General features: G+C 41.2%; 3 protein-coding genes across 5 annotated transcripts; 2 read left to right on the forward strand and 1 right to left on the reverse strand.

Moving 5' to 3' along the window:
- Nucleotides 1–788: 788 nt before the first annotated feature.
- Nucleotides 789–7287, reverse strand: fuca2 (alpha-L-fucosidase 2). The gene is made up of 7 exons (XM_076299273.1): nucleotides 6777–7287; nucleotides 6489–6676; nucleotides 5455–5794; nucleotides 4744–4954; nucleotides 3512–3702; nucleotides 2651–2759; nucleotides 789–1666 (listed from the first exon to the last, which is right to left on the reverse strand). Exons 1-7 carry the CDS (start codon nucleotides 6965–6967, stop codon nucleotides 1529–1531), a joined length of 1368 nt encoding a protein of 455 aa, XP_076155388.1. The 5' UTR covers nucleotides 6968–7287; the 3' UTR covers nucleotides 789–1528.
- On the forward strand, nucleotides 6217–10972 carry LOC143138853 (putative deoxyribonuclease TATDN3). 3 transcript variants are annotated; one of them, XM_076299276.1, is made up of 10 exons: nucleotides 6217–6255; nucleotides 7803–7835; nucleotides 7921–7994; nucleotides 8118–8202; nucleotides 8282–8344; nucleotides 8556–8665; nucleotides 8972–9027; nucleotides 9115–9227; nucleotides 9829–9909; nucleotides 10132–10972. In XM_076299276.1, exons 1-10 carry the CDS (start codon nucleotides 6253–6255, stop codon nucleotides 10273–10275), a joined length of 762 nt encoding a protein of 253 aa, XP_076155391.1. In that variant the 5' UTR covers nucleotides 6217–6252; the 3' UTR covers nucleotides 10276–10972. The 3 variants fall into 3 exon arrangements, with proteins under 3 accessions (XP_076155391.1, XP_076155389.1, XP_076155390.1); XM_076299274.1 differs by lacking the exon at nucleotides 6217–6255 and adding an exon at nucleotides 7559–7717; XM_076299275.1 differs by lacking the exon at nucleotides 6217–6255 and adding an exon at nucleotides 7559–7717 and having other exon boundaries at nucleotides 9832–9909.
- Nucleotides 10973–11390: 418 nt separating this feature from the next.
- On the forward strand, nucleotides 11391–20189 carry coq8ab (coenzyme Q8A, genome duplicate b). The gene is made up of 15 exons (XM_076299272.1): nucleotides 11391–11721; nucleotides 11957–12107; nucleotides 12279–12620; nucleotides 12946–13012; nucleotides 13914–13988; nucleotides 14127–14252; nucleotides 16144–16229; nucleotides 16681–16821; nucleotides 17026–17107; nucleotides 17323–17416; nucleotides 17814–17955; nucleotides 18387–18494; nucleotides 18601–18666; nucleotides 19036–19122; nucleotides 19266–20189. The coding sequence occupies exons 2-15, from the start codon at nucleotides 11970–11972 to the stop codon at nucleotides 19557–19559; spliced, it is 1848 nt and encodes a 615-aa protein (XP_076155387.1). The 5' UTR covers nucleotides 11391–11721; nucleotides 11957–11969; the 3' UTR covers nucleotides 19560–20189.
- The last annotated feature ends 66 nt before the right edge of the window (nucleotides 20190–20255 follow it).

Here is a 20255-nt window from a genome sequence, read left to right on the forward strand (position 1 = left end):
CGTGCTGTTTGAACGTTTTTTCAAGAGAGAAGAAAATAATAAATAAAAAAAATCAACATCTTTACATTTATGTTGTAAAGCTGTCACAAGTGCGCACAGGCTTTATTTTCCTGCTCTGACGTGTGTTCGCCCAGCTTGTGATCTTGAAAAACAGTGCGGTGCTATTCTTGGCAGTTCAGCGGAGGTGTCTGAAAGAGGCGAGGGAAGTGGGAATGTGTGTGAGTGGGAATGTGTGTGTGTGAGAGAGCAAGAGAGAGGGAGCGAGAGAGAGAGGGAGTGAGAGAGAGAGAGAGAGAGGGAGCGAGAGTATGTGCGTCAGTCTGATGTGTTTGCTCTCATCAGACTCCCCACACACTGCCAGGCATGATGGGTCATTCACACTCTCCACTCCTCCCTCGCTTCCTGTGAAGAGAAAGAAGCTTTGCGTCAATCAGCTCCCTTTCAGTCACGATTTAGGCGTCTCTCCAGAGGCAAGCTGTCTTATGATCATACAGCCTTGGTAACAGCAGCTTATACCTTCAGCTTTCATCAGGGGGGCTCTTGCATGAGCTTAAACAGGCAGATTTCATGAGTGGTTATGTGACAAGAACTTTCAGCTTGTTTTTTCTTCTTTTTTTGTCAACAATGTTCTTCCTGCAAGCAGTACAAACAGTTTTACACCCTTCTTTTCTCTCATAGAGACATCACAGGTTTCAATGGTGTTGCACTTCCCCAAATACCCACAGCTTTTAAGAAGAAACAATACGGTGTCTGTAGTGGAAAACCAAAAGATACAGTCCAAGGCAAAATTAAAGCACATCCAAATAATTTATTACAAAAACATCTTCTTTTAAAAAGGGGTACAGAAATCATACATGGAATGATTAAGGAAATTGGTGGATTAAAATGTCACAGTTCTGACAAACCTATATAATCATAAGGATCCCTTTTCGTTCTCTGCTCAAAAACAGATCAAGAACGCAGTGCAGGCACATTCAATAATGACATTATCACCCCCCCATCTTTCCATCCATTGTAATCTCTTCACAAACCTAAACTAACTCATTATCCAAACCATTTCTGAGGCACCCCAACAAACCCTGAGAAAACCATCCCACCTTGATTACATCTTTTCACTTTTACTAAGAATTACTATCATCCCCCAAAGTGCATTTACAACCAACCTCAAAAATAAAAATGTATAGTGCACAATCAGTGTTCTAAAAAAAAGATTTGCATTAAAAGAAATCTTACATCTAACTGTAAAAGTAACACAATATGTGCATCAATAAAACATTGTTTAATAGGCCCCTCTGGAAAAAAACATACCTTACACCTTAATGCAACTAAATATCTATGCAATAATCTATAATAATCCTGTAACGGGTGGACTTAAATGTCACCTGTGTATTCTGAAACATGACAATCAAAACAATGGCTCAGTTCGAGTCTCTGATCCAGATGACCCTCTGTGCACTTAAACCACATTCATTCATATCCTGTGCTTCATTCATAACTCGGTCATTTCTCACTGTCATCTTCTTCTCCTCTAGGAGGCACCAGTGAGCTTCAGTGTCCAGGCCCAAGAGCAAGGCATCTCAGATGGGGAGAGCTGAGGCAAGTACACCCTCAGACCTCCAGCTGCCACCGGCTCCCATTTCAGCTCCTTGTAGCCCAACAGCGCCACCTGGGGCACAGGGAAAGAAACGACATGAAGTGAAATCTATGACCTCACCTGATGTGGTATGCTCACGAGGAACCTGCGATCTACGCACACAATAGGCAATTGAGAAACATGAGGAAGGAGTAACTCATATCATAGCCTTGGTGCACTTCACCTCCCCCACCACCACCACCACACAGCTGTGGTCTAAACATGGCCAGAAAAGATTAGTAGCTTTTGTGTTGAACATTCCAAACCACTCCATAGCTTTACGGAGATGTACTGAGCTTGAAGTAGCAATGCATCTTCAAACAGAAACAAGCCTTGGTGAGTGGGGCATTTGCCACTGTAGGTGGGGTTTTGTAGGTGAGAAGGAAAGAAGTCAGCCTTATTTGTCTAAGCTCTCATTTAACTACCAAACTTGAGATGAGCTTTCTGTAAACAGTAGACTGGTCATGCAGGATCCACCAGGCTACATTTTATGAGGACGTCAGAGTTCAATCTTATCTTATTTCACTAAATAGTGAAGATATAAAAGGCAAGGCTTCTTTCAGTGCTGCACATTGAACCTGACACTAGTTGAGAGGAAACATGGACATTGTCATGATGAACAACATAAATGTTATACCACTAATAAAAACATAAATGGTTCCATCACTAACATCATATTATACTGCTGTATTACAAACACTTTCTACGAGCCTCTTATACGCATACATCATAATTCAAAACTTAGGGAATCTCATGCATCACCAAACATGTTGCTTAAGTGCATTCACATGCACCATTTACAGAAGCACAGAAGTGTAGTCTAAAGGTGTATGCATACACAACACAATAAATAATTCGAATCAATTAGAAAAAAATCTGTGACTGATATTCTGATCACAAACCAAACACAAAAAGATTTTGGTTACAGTGCGTGTCCTGCAATCAAATCTGTTGAAGGCTTCAAGGAATTTCCCCTCTCTGTTGTGAGAATAGGTAGCTCATTGTGCAGTGTCTCACCTGAGTCTGACCTTCAGTGACCTTAGGTGCACCAAGAATGATAGATCCATCAGTGGGCCAGGACAGGGTGATTGCATAGATAGCTTTCTCCTGCGGTTTGGCAGTGTACCTGCATATAAATTCAGAAAAACACGAGAAGCATATTAGTAATGAACATAATGTGTAGTTACATGGATATACCATAATAGCACAGATAAGGTCTTAAGTTTGTGTAAGGGGACTACACTTTTTAAACCAGAGTTATTCATCAGTTTAGACTGCCATTGCCACGCATATATGAACTATACATCTGAAATGCCTACTGTTAACTGTTGAGCAATCTAAACAACCTTAGAATCTTTTACAGCTCTTCCAGATTTATGTCTGTACATGAGGTTTGACAAGACTATTTTTCTTTACTTAAATCTGCAGCTCAGTTCGGTTTCAGTTTCACAAAAGGCTGTCAATATACAGTATGAGCACAAGAGCCAATGAAATTATTGGCTCGGATTGTTTATGGCAAAGACTGAGTCACTATATATGTTTCATAGCCAGGGGGGTACTCCAAGAATGTAAATTAGTGACAAGCTAAGCTCAAAGTAAGTGGTTAACCTTCAAGAGCCCCTTGGCTTCATTTCCCCTACAAAACAAACCCATCGGACTCTATTAGGAGGTGTACCACTTACTCTGCATTAACTTAGCCAGGCTTGTAATTAATCTTCTTGGAATACTGACTGTGTATGAACACCAGAGGTTGTTTTTTACAGCTGACACTAATTTTAATATTTGGTGTAATTTTAATATTGAGACTCAGATTTTAAACCAGCACTACAAAGTGTAAGTTGGGATGAAAGGTTTGGTAAGTGTATATGAGTCTCTGACCAGACGCCACAGGTCACTGTGTCATTCTGGGCCCTCCATGCGGTGGTGTTGTAGATGGCCTCCCCATTGACTTTGAGCCACTGGCCCATCTGTCTCAGACGCTCCTCAAAGATGGGGGCGATGCGTCCGTCATGGGTGGGCCCCACATTGATCAGCAAATTCCCACCACAAGACACAGTCTCCACCAGTGTCTGTAACACAGAGCAGTACATAAAGCTGTCAAGTCATATCTATCCCCTGGCATTTCCCATTTTAATTATAAAAGGGCCATCTATTTCATAACCTGTCAAGTGACTCTCTAAGCTAGTTAGACCAACCCAGGATTGTTATAACCCAGGAGTCCAAAACTGCAAAGACTGGACTATTTCACTGATATAAGCTTCAAACTGTGCTTGGTCATGCATTAAATTATATGCCTTCATTTATGGATACAAATTTGGCATAATTTACATGTAAGACTGATCAGATCAGATCAAGAGCTGACTTTGGTTGAGTAGAAGAGTTAAACTAAATCTTCAAAGAATTCATGGTTGTACATAGAACACAAGATGAGTATCTTGTGTTCTATGTACAACCATGAATCACAAATCATGGTCATACACAGAACACAAGATAAGTTGATTCAGTTTAACTCTTCTACCCAATGATTAGGTTCTTGTTATGTCTGTGTGAGTCTGTGTTAGTCTGTGTTTTCAGACAAGGAGAGGGGAATATGTCTACTAGAATGTCTGTAAGGTCACCGTACCACATTTCAAGTGCATTTCAAGATAAATGTTTTGCTATTATCTTGTCGGATTTGCATGATCATGTTCTGGTCATATATGCTTTGTCATGACCTGGTGGGATACTCAATTTTGTAAGACCTGAGAAAGGCCATAGGCCGAAACGTTGTTTTTTATTAAACTATTGGCGTATGAGCTGCTAGAGTGTGCGGTCTCATTCTGTTCAGAATATGAGGGATACTCAAATTCAAAACCATTCCTTGTATAGATAGAGATGTAAGATGCTAGAGTGGCACTGAGCTACTTTCTTGTGAATTGTCTCTCTCCAGTGCACAGCTATATAAATCTGCATTCTTCATTGACTAGGTCTCCTATACTTTATTATACAAATAAATAATTCCACGTCCCAGACAGCCCAAACAAATGCGATGGGAGTATACTATTTTTTTCCCAAGTCAAGCACATAATCCTAACACCATCATTACAAAATGTCTCTTTCATACTGCTCACCTTTATGATGTCCCCGGTGGAGAGGTAGTCCTGAAGCACTGCCTCTCTGCGGTAGCCCCATGACTTCTGGTCAATGGTCATGCAGTTCTCCCATTTGCGCTTGAGCAGGTGCCCAGGGTTGTAGCGGTCAGCGCAGGTGTAGAAGCCTCCATGTTTGCAGATGGTGCCGTATCCCCAGCGGTCATTGGTCACAACGGTGTCCTTCACTGGGCTGAAAAAACAACCACAGTCACATGAAAGAGTTTCCAATCAGTCAGTTGAAAAGAATAATACTCTCCTGCCAAAGAAATCATCTTCCCCAAAGTGCCTCTATACAATATTCATATTAAAGTAATGCTATCAGAGGGGATGACTTAAGGTAGGGTGCCAGCAACCTTTTTTTCTAAGCTTTTAGTCATCTTTCTGGAAGAGCCAAATTTTTTTTAATGCAACAGTACTTTCAAACCACTGATGACCACTCAGATGTAAATCCACTGGGATGACAGGCTTATAAATAGACAACCCAAAGGCAGACAGCTTTGTTTTATGTCTGTGTACTCTGCTTTTCTTTGCTTTGGGAACTGGTATTTCATGGTACATCCCAAAGTATAAGTATAAGTATATATAGTCTTTTGATCCCGTGAGGGAAATTTGGTCTTTGGTCAGCATGTTCCTACTTTCTACAGAAAAACAGAACTGAAAAAGTGCAACCCACACCATCACCCAGTCTACCTGTCGTTGTAGAGCCACGCAAGAAAGCTAGTGCTGTTCCAGTAATAGTCTGGAGCATTTCCATCCCCGTCAGACCACAGGATCTCAGGCTTGAACTTGGTGACCAAGTCATAGAGCTCAGGCAGGGATTTGGTGGTGGGGAAGTAGTTGGTCTTGTAGCTGTTGGCTTTATCCTGATTGAAGAGTGGGTGGAACCACTCAAAAAGGGAGTGGTACAGGCCCAGGTGCAGGCTGGTGTGATCTCGTAGGGCCGTGGACAGCTCATCTACCAGGTCCCGCCGTGGTCCCACGTCCACTGCGTTCCAGTTCCATGAATTCTTTGAGCCCCATAATGTAAAGCCTAAAGAGGTGATACAATAATAAAGGTCATAATGATAATGCTGAACATATTTCTTTAACAGGCCTAGATTTTATTCATAAAGGGGAGATAAGTTATATGCCTCTTTGGTGCTCTGATAACATACGTTTCAAAATTTAGATAAAATTGATAAAACAAAATTGTTTATTTAGGATTTTCTTGAAGAGACCATGCACAGGTCCCATACAGTCCATTATGTGGTGCACCATATCCATGAGTAGCCTGACCATTTCAGATTAACTAGTTGTACAGATCTGTTGAGTCTGAAAGAGCAACTTCACCCCTAGCTCTGAGCCTCTCCTCCCACAGCATAATGGGTTTTTTTTTTATTCAGAGGTCATGTACTGTTGACACATAATAACTCCCAATCAGGTGACTATGCCAACATCAGCCTTGGAGGACTTTAAACAAGCGGTGTTGAGTTATTTTTAACTCATATAATGGTATGTTTTATCAGTTTTATCCCCATTATTAGTTTGCAGCTCAGACAAACACATCTGTGCATTCTCTTCAATTATGGGCATAAATCCTGCATGGATTTTCAATATGAGCTGCAAGTAAAGAGTCTACAGATGCAGAGAGCATGGAAGGTCCCAAAGTCCAAATCTGATTTAGTTAATTAAATAAACATGCACAAATGCTGTTTTTATTCATTGTAAGAAAAATGGTATCTCACCTTCGTGGTGCTTTGTAGTAAGAACGATGTATTTAGCTCCCGATGAAGCAAATATGTCCACCCACTGTTTGGCATTGAAAAACTCTGCTGTAAACATGGGTCCAAAGTCACCATACGTGAAGCCAGGAGGATAGTTCTTATTCATGAAGTCAACGTAGTGTGGAACTTTCGTGCCCTGCCAATACCACCTGCAAATCGTTCAATGTTAATGTTATGTTTCCGACTTAATAGTCTGAAAAGCTGTATCAAAATTAAAAGGTTTATTAGGCTATGTTGATAATCACTTACCAAAACCATTCACTCCCAAAACTTGGGACAGAGAATACTCCCCAGTGTATAAAAATGCCAACCTTGGCTTCATCATACCATCCTGGAATCGGTCGAGTGTCTATGGATTCCCAGGTGGGCTCGTATCTGCACGTGCAGTAAGTGACCATAACCAACAATATAACAAAACCAACTCTATGAACGACGGCCATCCTGCCTACAAACGTCCAAACGAGGTACTAGGCCTACTACAAGAGCGTTCTTGTAGGCAAACAAATGTCATATGACTTTACTATCATATGATGCCAAACAAACAAACCACTACGGAATGAAGAAAGGGAAGAGGATTGTTCTGAAAAAGAATGTATTTTCATGCGTTCTTTTGAAGAAATTTAGTCTGCGTGTATCTGTTCAGCTTGTCCTGATGCTGAACCCCTCCAAAATTCCAAAAAGTTGGAAACAAAATTTCTACTCTACTCAAAAGAAGGTTATTTTGTAACCGGTTTGTTTTGCTCCATTCACGCTTCCGGGTTTTGTTTCCCCTAGTCTCATTGGCGGAGAGAGGGCGAGAAGGCGGTGCATCAACTTCAACCAATCCGCACAGATAGGCTAATTTCTGATGGGCGCCAAACTCCATAGAGATTTATTAAACGAATGTAAAAATACACTAAACACATTGAGATTGAACATGGCGTAATGATGCATGAAACACGATAGCCAACTGTTGTTCAATTACTTTTATTTTAAAACTGACGCTGGATTGAAGATGTCACATCCGGTTTGCCTGGCGGTGCAAGCAGAGCTGTTGCTGTGTGACAAGGGGAGGGAGAACCGATACATGTGTACAGTTTAATAGACTGATCTGAATACAAAAATGTAACTAGCACTGAGTTTGATACATTGCACACATGCAGGGATACATTGATTGCCACTGTCACATTTCTGCTGCAGAGTTTGACAACGTATGTTGAAACGCTATATCTGTCTTAAGATCACTGTGATATTATTGTTGCCTTTAGCCTACCTAATTCATTTGATCATTTTTAGGACATCGATGTTGTCGTTGAGAATTCTAAGAAAGTAGGTTCCACCACAATCCTATCCAATTTTAAGTGCTTTTACCGTTGTCATGTTCGGTCACCACTGTTTTGGCTTGTTCTGACAGGCGGGGATTGTAGCACTTCTGGCTGTAGCAGAACATGCAGGAGAGTTTGAGAAAATCATGGAGCTGTCCCAGAGGTAATTTGACGTAGGCCTACGCAGCTGACAAAACATAATCCTCTTCTGGAGACCGCATAAGCACATCTATCACACATAGATGAGATAAAAATGGTGGGAAATAAGCATTTAAACGGTTGACAGGTTTTCTGGCTTCATCCTGCCCTGCCTTGGAGTCCATCCCGTCCAGGCAGTGGATGAGACACAGCAGAGGGGGGCTGTCCTTGAGGTAAGACCCTCTTGCGCATGCATGCATCTCTAGTGTCCAATACACACACATTTGTAATCACATTCTCTGTGTTGTGCAGGATCTTAATGCAGCTCTGCCCCAGATTGAGAAATACAAAGACCACCTTGTGGCTATTGGAGAGGTGAGAATGTTGATGTGGTATTGCAATCATAACGTCCATATGTTCAGGAGGTGCATTGTCATTACAAATATTATGATGAATTGTAAAGTGTGCAGAAATAGTATAGCACATAGACAAGACAAAGAAAGTGAACCTTACCTCTATGACATGGACTCACTTCAAATGTGATTTACATTTGCTGTGACAGGCGAAATCTGTTATCTGCCCACAGGTAGGACTGGATTTCACTCCGAGGTTTGTAAGCTCTGATGACGGAAAGGATCAGCAAAGACAGGTGCTTATTCGTCAGGTGGAGATCGCCAAACGACTGAGCCTTCCCCTGTAAGTCTGCTAAAGTTATGTTTAGGATCCTCCTCAGGTCAGTCAGCAGATGCTGCTGTAGATACAAAAGTGTATACATGCACAATGTTTTTGTTTGCTTTGTTGTCGTATGTTTGGTATTTGTGTATGTATGTATTTTACTGCATCTATGTTTGTATTTACAGTATGTATATGTGTGTTTATGTATGTATCAGCATGACATTTAGACTTTGTTTATTTTTTACTTATGCCCAGTAGTATTGTATTGTGCTTCATTCTCTTGTATAACAGCAACTCTACATTATGATTTTGTCATGCTCTTCACAGAAATGTCCATTCAAGATCTGCTGGCCGCCCCACAATCCAACTTCTAAAAGAGCAAGGTCAATGACAATTCATCTTGCACATTTAACATAATTCAGTTTCACTAGCTGAGTTATTACAAAGAATGTCATTTCTTTTATTCACAGGAGCAGAGAATGTTTTGCTTCATGCATTTGATGGAAAGCCATCAGTTGCAATGGAGGGTGTAAAGGCTGGTTATTTCTTTTCCATACCTCCTTCCATCATAAGAAGTGAACAGGTAATCACAGCTTCATCTTTTCCCTTTTATGTGTGCTTAATGTGCTTAAACAATAGCCTTCAGTTCTTCAATGTATGCTTGTCTCAGAATTCAGATTTACATTGTGTCTGATCATTGATAATGTGCTGTTTTGCTACATTTATAAGTAGTTTTCCACCATGAAGACCGTTTGAATATCCAAAGGTGATTGAGTCTAATGATGAACAAAACGTCTAAAGATGATGAGACAGCTATTTTCAACACTGTGATTTAATTAGGGAACCAGAACTCGTTATATGTCTTATATGTATTAGAGTCATATTACCCTACTAAAATAACTTTATTGTGACAGTGTTTTCAAGTAGAAAACCCACTGTTCAGATTGAACAAAATAACACATTAACCTGGCATTTCCAGGTCCTTATTGGAATCATTGGTCATTGTGTTTTTATTTTAGTCATTGTGTTTTTTATTTCAGATTATTTTGAAATTAAATGTTTGGATCAACCACACCATACATTCATTTGACCAAATGTGTGTTACATGCATGGTGTGGTTGATTCTGTATGTATGTATGTTTGTATTTATTGATGTATGTAATAATTGTCTTTTTTCCACTAAGAAGCAAAAACTAGTGAAACAGCTACCATTAGAGAACATGTGCTTGGAGACAGATTCTCCTGCCCTGGGCCCAGAGAAGCAGGTAGAGTACAGTATAAGTAGTCACTCAACAATCATCCCACTAGTCCTGATGGAGACGTAAACCTTATACTTGTTATGCCTGTGACACTAAAGTATGTAGTTTTGATATAAAACCTGGCTCCCTACTTAACTTCACTCTGACGACCAGATATTATTGCAGCATTTTTGCGTCTTGGCTAATGCAATAGCCTACATGAAGTGATCTATTCTGTCTGCTCCGCAGGTGAGAAATGAACCAAAGAACATCTCCATATGTGCAGAGTACATCGCCAAGATCAAAGGTGTTCCTTTGGAGAGGGTGATGGAGGTGACCACGCAGAATGCTCTTCGTCTCTTTCCCAGACTGAAGACATTCTTGACCATATGAATGACTAGCTTCACATCACTGAACGTTTGAGCCATGTCCTCAAAGTGTTCCAATGGTTCTGCTGGCTGCTTGATGGTTATCAGTGGAAAAGCGACATGCCTTACATTCTTTTTTTATTCAGAGCTTGTAAAATGTTATCAACTATATTGATGGTCTTAAAGAGAAAAAAACAAGGTGCATATAATGCCCAGGTTTATTTGGAAGCAGCATGTTTTTGGCATGCTCTCAGAATCATCGCAGAAGCTATTTAATTTCAACCAAAACACATAATGCACATTATTGGTAAACCACATATTGGTAAATATCCATCAAGTAGTCTATTCTATATACCTTGGGTCATATCCATAATTTACATTTATGGTGATATAAAACCAAAATAAGTTTCCCCACCATCAGTGCTTGACCTTGGTCAATTAACAGATTAGAAAAAGATTCAGAAGGTATCACTTTTCCAGTGGTCTGGTTCATTTTCACAAACCCATTTTAACAAACCCTGTGGACCATACAATTGAGACCCTGGCAGTTTCAACATTTGACATTCTCAGCGGTCTGATGCATATTGCATACTTTGTTGGGAATACTGGATAAATTCAAAAGCTGCAGTAAATAATGTACATACTATATGCACAGTTATTTATACACCACATTACTACCAGATTTGTGTATGGTAATTTTCGAATAAATGTGTTGAACAATGCTTACTGACTGGTTTTGTTATTACATTCACCATTTGGGAATATACAGTAGCAATACCAATGCAATAGGCTACATAACCTATAGCCTAGAAGTGTGAAGGGCATGAGAACATGTCAGGGTCTCCCTCTAGCGGCGAGTCTTTTTATAGAAACGTCAAACCCAAAAGGCCATTTAGACTATACGAACATTAAGCAAAAGTATTATGCTTAAGATGAGTCCCTTAAATGTCTGTGATAAGTACAATCTTAATTGCTTTACTTCACTCCATTATTGGTTAACCACGGCTGTTTTGTCTCAAAAATATGGTAGCATATAGCCTACAAATCTGAGGCACACAGCTGTCAATCTGAGAACTCGAGAAGGATAACTCTAGCTGGACGCTAGAGGACTCTCGTGACCTGCAAGAAATGGTGCACAAGGTCATGCTTCTGAACTTTACGTTCGTTTGGTCTTTTCAGCTATACATTGGTTCCACGCCCACTTGTTTTTCTTTATCGATAGATTTCATTGGTTCGCAACACTGTCAAACTAATCAGGCTTTGGGTTTTAGAAGTGTCACATTTTTGAGCCATTTTAGTCGTCGTAGGCTACAACCTGGCACACTTCCTGTTGTTGACCAAACATTCTAGAGATGGAGAAAAGTAAGGGGTGCTGATAACACAAAGGCCTATTGAATGGGATTCTATGGCGATTAAAGAAAAGCAGAGTAAGACACTCTTGACATTTTCGCGCGAGGAACAGTCAGATCTGGTAAGTGTGTACAGTGTTTAAGCTTATGCACTTAGGAGACTTGACATGGTGCTGATAATCTTGACATCTTACTGTGATCTGTTAAGTTTCATTCAACGTGACTTCAGTTTTCTATTTTTTATTTGGCTATTTTGAGCCTGAGAGAGCATATAGCCTATCTCATCCAAACCTTTGGAGGTTGAAAAAGCTAAGTTGTCAGTTACCTGTGGTCAACCTGATTCCACATGGTGTGCAGATTGGGTGAGATCATGGCTGGAGACATGCTTCTGATGTTGGGGCTGGTCAGGATGAGACCCAGGGTTATGCAAACACAAGCCCTGGCAGCCTGCAGTGGACTGAGAGCTGTTGCCACAGAAAACAAACACACTGTACCACTGAAGGAGCAGGTACAGTGTCATTTTCTTGGAGTAGCATGGGCTTTGCCTCTTACCATGTTCAGTATATTTTCATATCTATGTTACCGAGTATGACTTTGTCTGTGGATAGAGTTAAGTACAATGTACCTTAAGCAGTAAAACAGTGTTACTTGTTTAACATCTTGCCTTTAAACTGTACAGGCTGTCAGGTGGAATCCAAGTCCAAGAACAACTGTGGATTCTACTCAGTATCACCCCTGTTTTGTAGAAAGTTGTTGTGCTTCTGGAAACACACAACCACTTAGAGACAGACACAATGAGATGTTGAGCCTTGGAGTTCGAAGCAGGGGAAATGCAAGCACAGTAATTCTGGGGAGATCCACGCACCATCTCCTCAAAGCCTGCAGGGATGGTGGACTACATCCTTCTGGACAGACGAGATGGACTCACCAGGACCACTCGTCTGTGAGCAGCACAAAGGCTGAAGCAGCGGAGGGAACAGGGACAAGCAAAAAGAAGGACTCAACACGGCACAAACAAACAGTACCGTACTTTCAACTTGCTACAGCTATAACTGATTCCATCAAATGATATTATAAAAAATAAAGAGCAGGTCGGATGTAAACATCATCATACATTTACAGTTCTCAGCTCAGAATGATTTAGGCCATGCTATCAGTATAATTTTCTTGCATTTGGAAGTGGAACTTGGAGGTTTTGTTTTTGCATGATATATTTTGCTTATGCTAGTTCTCGTTATAGGATCAAGTAACTATTTAATTTATTTAAAAGGCTGTCAACATTGCATGAACCCCCTGGTTTACCTCAGAGAGAATAGAGCTGTTTCCTATTTTGTTTATGTCTACAGCTCAGTGAGACTGCCAGAGAGAGGAAGGTGCCAGTCACCAGAATTGGGAGGCTAGCCAACTTTGGAGGTAAGACAATAAAAAACGTGTGGAGTGTGAGTGTGTTCCATGACGGTGACTTCACTTAAGTCATGAATAAATGAGTAAATTGGTTAATTGTGATATAAATATTTTAACTTAAAATACCAATTAAAATCAACCATATTCAAAAACGTTTTGATGTATATCAACACAAATGTGACCCTTATGGAAAATGCTGTGTGAAGCCTTTAAATGCTCTGTGTTTTTGACACATATGATTTTGCTGACAACTCATATAGAATGTGTAAACTTATATGTTTGAAAATGTCTCTGAAAAAGGCCATTGACTCAATGACACAGATCTACAGATGTATGTCATTTAGCTCCTCTGTGTGTTTTGAAAGAAAGTGGACAGTGCTGGATTTTCACTCTGTATGTACAATTTACAAAGCAGTAGTGCTGGGCCACGTCTGCGAGATTCATAAGAGGTGCTTGACTAGAGAGTTGTTGCCAAGAGAGTTGTTTAGTTCATTCATGATCCCAGGATAAGTCATACTCCATTCCTGACATGTCTGGGAAACTGACCTCATTTTTCACAGGATGGAGAGTGATAAGAATAATGTGCTGTCCTTTAGACAACCTTTTGCGTGTTAATATGTGACTAGCATTTCATTCATACAATGCCTTGTTTTTAGACAATGATAAGCGCAATGTATCTTACCAAAGCCAATCTGTTTTGGTATCAGTTTATGTTCACCAGGTTTTCCTTCGCCCTCGTAAATTACTTTTTTGGGCTCACGCCAGAAATGTTAGGTCTCTAGGTATTTTTGGCCCTCCTTCATCAAGTTTCAATGAAATGCTTTACCATAACAATATTCACTGTTCTTTATACTTTGCTGTGTCAGACCATTTCTGCATTTGTTTAATGCATTCCTGGTGTGTGCCTTAGGACTGGCAGTGGGCCTTGGCATTGGAGCCATTGCTGAGGTGGCAAAGAAGAGTCTTAGGTCCGAGGATAAATCTGGTGAGCTCCCTTAAAATCACAGAATGTAAGCCAATGTGACTCACATTGCTGCATATAACATGAGCATATTTTGAGTAAAGACAGAAAAAGAAATGAAAGAAATTAAATCACCCACGTATTGTTTTTAATTTTTTCTAGGAAGCAAAAAGGCCATTCTGGACTCCAGTCCTTTCCTGTCCGAGGCGAATGCGGAGAGGATAGTCCGGACGCTGTGCAAAGTGCGCGGTGCTGCCCTGAAGCTGGGGCAAATGCTTAGTATTCAGGGTGAGGAAGCACATGCTGGGTATTCAGGGTGACGGGCTGGGGCAGATGCTCAGTATTCAGGGTGAGGGGGCAGATGCTGGGTATTCAGGATGAGGGGTCTGGGGCAGATGCTGGGTATTCAGGGTGATATGAGGCTGGGGCAGATGCTGGGTATTCAGGCTGAGGGGCATCCACACTTACTTGGACTTTCACTGTTTTGGATTTATTTTGCAGCCCTGTTTAGCCCTTGGTGAATGAGCCTCTGAGTGTCCTGAGTGTCTACTCAGATGCAGGTTTTTTTTCACATGGCTGTAAATATTTGCAAGGTCCGTGCAGTTGGCTGTGCTCTACTCCTGAAGCGATGTTACTCCCGTGTTCAACATGCATTGCACTGGCATGTGTTCAAAATGAGTTGCACTCGTTGCTGGTGCTCTCATTTTTTTGAACTACTGAGGTTGAGATGAAATATCTCTAACAACCTTCAGGATCTGTGATAACAGCTTGATTATCAGCAATGCCGACCCACCTGGTACTGTTGGCATGGCGCTTGTGCCACGCAATTCAGCCTGTTTTCTCCAACACCCCCTGAGTCACTGCCCTTGACAATGACTTCCTGTGTTGGCCCGCTCCCTCCCCTTTCCCTACATGGCTTGGCTTATTTTAGCATATTGCATAGCAACAGATGAGCGAGAAAAAAGGTCAGGCTGCCAGTCTGTCGTACCATCAGGTCCCAATGCACCACTCAAGTCTGTGCAGTCTGTAGTCTTTCTTAACACCAACCAACTTTGAGCACAGAGTGATTGTTTAATAAATGCTGTCATGAAGGAAATATGCACATGTAAAAGTGCTAGCAAATGCACTAGTGAGAAACACTAAGCAACGGTGAAGAGTGCTGTTGCTGTCGTCATTGCATTGCGGTCATCTGCTGGCCATGCTGGGAGCAGACCGACCCACTGCATGGAGTATAACTGGTGACTACCAGGGATTTTCCACAGGCCAAAATAAGCACGGCCAATGCTAGTGGATTATGGTGACCTTTGGAGAACAATGCAGCGCCACCATACCACACATGAAATGAGAGCCCTGACCTGAAATGTATTTCTTAGCAGATACCTGAGACATACATAGTACCATGGTGCGGTGGGTTCAGAAGTTCATCATGAGTGTTAGAGAGGAAAGGCCTTTATGTTGTTACATAGCAACATTTGCAGTTGTTTTTAGAGCACTAAAGGCCTCGATCATTCTGAGTATCAGTGGTTTGGGAAGCTCTGTCTCGCCATCTTCAGAGGGGTATGTGCAATTACCATCCTGTAAATTGTCATCATGTTTCGCTGTGTTGTGGTCCAGTCCATTCTCGGTGAGGAGTCATTGGTGTAACGAGAGGATAAGTTTGTTGACTAAAGTTTCACTGAACAGCAAACAGGAGTGGCTTGCTGTAAGCCCAGTAACCTCTAGATTAAAACCTGTCTCAACATTGTTTCCCTTTGTTAATGACTTCCAGTAAATAATTGGAAATTTATAATTTAAATATGAGAATATTAACCTACTTATGACTGACATTATAGAAATGATTGCAAAGTGCAGCTGTTGGTGTAAGTGTAGTGGGTTTGTAACAGTGCCTGCTTTTTGCCACAATCTCCCTGCATAGCTTGCTGAGCAGTAGAAAATCTAGTTTAAAATCACATAGAAAGTGCCTAGTGAACTGATTTTCAGTCTTTGGTCAATAACAGGGGGAAAAAATCACTTTGCAAGAAACATACATTGTACCCGGAAAATGCCAGTGTTCACCTTGCAAATTGCACACCAACAGTAGTAGCAGATTTGAAGTCCACCGACAGAAACTGAGACACATCTCTTTAAGTAAGCCTCCTACCAGACAATGTTTATTCACATTTGCATTTCATTATTTTAGATGATGCCTTCATCAACCCCCAACTGGCGAAAATCTTTGAGCGTGTACGGCAGAGTGCAGACTTCATGCCCACCAAGCAAATGATGGTATAGTCTGAAATGTGAGGGTTAAAAAACAGCTCCTCTACTTTTGGTATTGAAAAATAGCCATATATGCATTAATACATAGGGTCTGTTTCCTGTCCATGGATTAAGCCTACTTGTAGAATAAGAGAGAACTTCAGTGAAAATCTCCATTGCAGAAAGCTTTTAGTCTCGAACTAGGCATAATCCATGTAAGGAAAAATGGTCCATTATGGTTATAATAGCTTTTGATTAAGTGCCAAGATAATTATTTATAATTATATGATAGATAGATAGATAGATAGATAGATACTTTATTGATCCTCAAGGGGAAATTCAATATACAGATCAATATACAGATTCAATATACAGATGAAATAAAAGAATGGGGGGTTTAGGCTTACTGTCCAGGCTGTGCTCCCTCTGTGGAAATGCGCTGTTGAGTCTGTGATGCTCCATTTGTTTTCTTTCTCAGAAAACCCTGAACTCGGACCTGGGGCCCAACTGGAGGGATAAGGTGGAGATGTTTGAGGAGCGCCCATTCGCTGCGGCCTCCATCGGGCAGGTCCACTTGGCCAGGATGAAGGATGGGAGGGAGGTGGCCATGAAGATCCAGGTGAGGACCGTACACCTGGGACTGAACTCTGCTCTCAGATCTATGTCCACGTTTCTTGAATATCAGTTTCAATCATGAATCATATTCTCTTCATATCTAGTTGAAATGCAATGCAAGGTCAGTATCGATTACTAGTACTTTGTGGTACTGAAGCTCCCTATGAGAAAGGGAGCTCTGACTGGTTGTTGGCATGGTGTGTTTCAGTACCCTGGAGTGGCCCAGAGCATCAACAGTGATGTGAACAACCTGATGACAGTCCTGAGCATGAGCAATGCTTTACCTGAGGGTAGGGTTCAGCTGAAACCATGTTCACACACTCTCTGCAGGGAAATTTAATTCAATATAGCAACATGCCATAATTGAATTTTGTAGCTCTCTGTAAAAGTCTCCATTTTCACCCTTGCTGGGTTCATCTCCACCATCTCATCTGTTCTCTCTCTCTCCATCTGTCTCCATTTCTCTCTCTCTCTCTCTCTTTCTCTGTCTCTCTCTCCCCCGCAGGCCTGTTCCCAGAGCACCTGATCGAGGTGATGAGTCGCGAGCTGGCGCTCGAGTGTGACTATGTGCGAGAAGCCAAATGTGCAAAGAAATTCAAGTGAGTCACATTGAGGTGTGAGGAGGGTAAGGGGACATGTTGCTGAAATTGGGCTTCATGTTTAAAAATCACAGCACACACATCTGCTCAAGTTTGGAAAAATAATTGTATTAACATAATCCATATGAAATTGAGATGGATGAATTGAGGGATGTTCACAGTATAATGATCATGGGGTGTTTATGATATTTTACTGTTAGTTGGCTAAGCAGCGAATTATCTTTATTGTATGATTTATTCATGTGTGTGTGTGTGTGTGTGTGTGTGTGTGTCTGCATGGGTGTGATCTGTGTCCATGTGTATCTGCATGAGTGGTATGAGTGGCGTAGGTTTTCATGTGTGTATTTGTGTCTCTATGTGAGTGTATCATTTGTGTGTGTGTGTGTGTGTGTTGCAGGGAGCTTCTGAAGGACCACCCGTTCTTCGACGTGCCTGACGTTGTGGATGAGCTAAGCAGCCTCCGTGTCATGACCACTGAGCTGGTCAGCGGGTTCCCCCTGGACAAGGCCGAGGACCTGCCCCAGGAACTCCGCAATGAGGTGCCACTCATCCACACATCCACACTATCTTAATCTAAAGGGAGTGTTGGGATTGCCTTAGGAAAGATTGTGGTTAATACTTGACATTTGTGGTAAAAACAGTAGGGTACAGGACTATGAAAGCGTTGTAAAAAATAAAGTTTATATAATAGAGGTTACTCTATATGTTACAGGTTACTTGGTTTTGTATCATGTGATAATGTGTATAAAATAGAATATGCCATCTCTTATGTCTAAAAATAAACTACTGCATCCTGCTGTCAATATGTAGAGCAGGCTTCTGATGTTTGTGAACAGAGTAGACATAAATGCCTTCAGCTTGTGTGTCTAAACATGTTTTATCTTGTTTAAAAGGTGTACATCAGACACCATTTGATCTTATTGAGAAGCCATATACCGTTTCATGCTGAAGTCCTCTTCTCCCCTGTCAGATCTGTGAGCAGATCCTAAAGCTGTGTCTAAGGGAACTCTTTGAATTCAGATATATGCAGACCGATCCCAATTGGTCCAACTTTTTCTTTGACCCACATACACACAGGGTGAGTTTATTCAGTATCTGACCCAAAGCACCAGTCCTTCTCTTTTTTTTCTTCCCGGCAATAAAATAGAGTTAGTCTCAGCTTGTCCTCTCTCTCACACTCTCAGATGTCGCTTTTGGACTTTGGTGCTACGCGAGGCTTTGATGCCAGCTTCATTGACATATACATTGAGGTACTGTTCTATCACACGGGGGAATGGATTGGAAGTATTTAATCGCACAGTAGATTTTACTGTACATTACTCCTTGAGGTTTCTGACCCATTTGGGTGAAGTAGAGCAGGGTTATGGAAACACATTCACTAGCTTTGGATTTCATATGCATTTGTAAAGCATAAAGAATAATAAATTATTGAATTATATAGAATAAATTAATGAATTACAGTGTTTCCCACAGAATTGAATTATATTTGTGGTGGTAGGTTTGTAGAATTAACTCGAATGCAACAGTTTTTAACAAATTAGTGCAGCGCGGTTATGATTCTAACCAGACCGTATTTGTTTAGAATCCCATGTAAGCTGATCTCTTCCCACTCCTGTCAGGTGATCAAAGCAGCAGCAGAGCAGGACAGGCAGGGAGTCCTGCAGCGATCCGTCGACATGAAGTTCCTCACTGGCTTCGAGTCAAAGGTGAGAAGTTCACATCAGCGACACTAAAGATAATGCTGTTCCTCTCTTTGTGTGTGTGTGTGTTTGTGTGTGTGTGTGTGTGTTATGTATGTAGCCATGGAAACCATGCACAACCATGCGCTGCCCTTTGCCATTTCCCTCAGGCAATGGAGAATGCCCACGTGGACGCGGTGATGATTCTGGGCGAAGCCTTCGCTTCGGTCGAGCCGTTCGACTTTGGTGCGCAGAGCACCACCGAGCGTATCCACAACCTCATCCCCGTCATGCTCAAACAGCGCCTGACCCCTCCTCCGGAGGAAACCTACTCGCTGCACCGCAAGATGGGCGGCTCCTTCCTCATCTGCTCTCGCCTCAAGGCCAAGATCTCCTGCAGAAACATGTTCCAGGAGGCCTATAGCAAGTATTGGAGCGAACGTAGAAGAGAACTCGGCCAGTGAGGTCAGGTGAAGGCAGTGCTGGGTGGTTTAGAGAGATGTAATGACAACTGAGATGGAGGGTAGAGAGCCTCCTGTGGTAATGGTAAGACAATATAATCAATGGTAGTGAGTTGTACATGTGCACTTTATTTTGTTTTTATCTTGGTGCAACTGATGTGCATGTGTGACATCAAAGATCCATTTATTCAAGATCCATTTATTGGCATGGTGTGGACAAACACACAACAGTCAGATATCATGTTATGCAAGATCAAATAAGTCTTTAGTTATCATTTGTTGTGCTGTTTTGAATGTCTAAAATGAAATACTTCAAATCATGTAAATTTAAAAACATATATTTTTGTAGCAAAATGCACAATTCAATTCATGTCTTCAGTCAAGAGACGTTAGGAGATGAGACACAATTCAGATATCAGAGTGATGGAGCCGTTTCACGGTGTCTGTTGCTTATGTGATAAGACGAGAGTTCCCAAATTGTTTTAGCCAGACATTTGTGCAAGAAAGGCCTCAGCTATACAATAGAGTATTTTGTATTGCCAAGACTGTAAAAAAAAAAAATTAAATCGATAAATAAAAAAAATTCATGAAAAAGTGAATGGTCATGGAAATAAATATAAAGATTCAAATGTCTCTTTGTATCATTGACATTTTCTACTCAGTACCATCAGTTAATCAGGTTATATGAAAATATAGATA

Source organism: Alosa pseudoharengus, unplaced genomic scaffold (assembly GCF_046254945.1).
Source record: "Alosa pseudoharengus isolate Yale_2024_CS ecotype anadromous, Long Island Sound unplaced genomic scaffold, YU_APseudo_1.1 YU_APseudo_1.1_scf_22, whole genome shotgun sequence".
NCBI lineage: Eukaryota > Metazoa > Chordata > Actinopteri > Clupeiformes > Clupeidae > Alosa > Alosa pseudoharengus.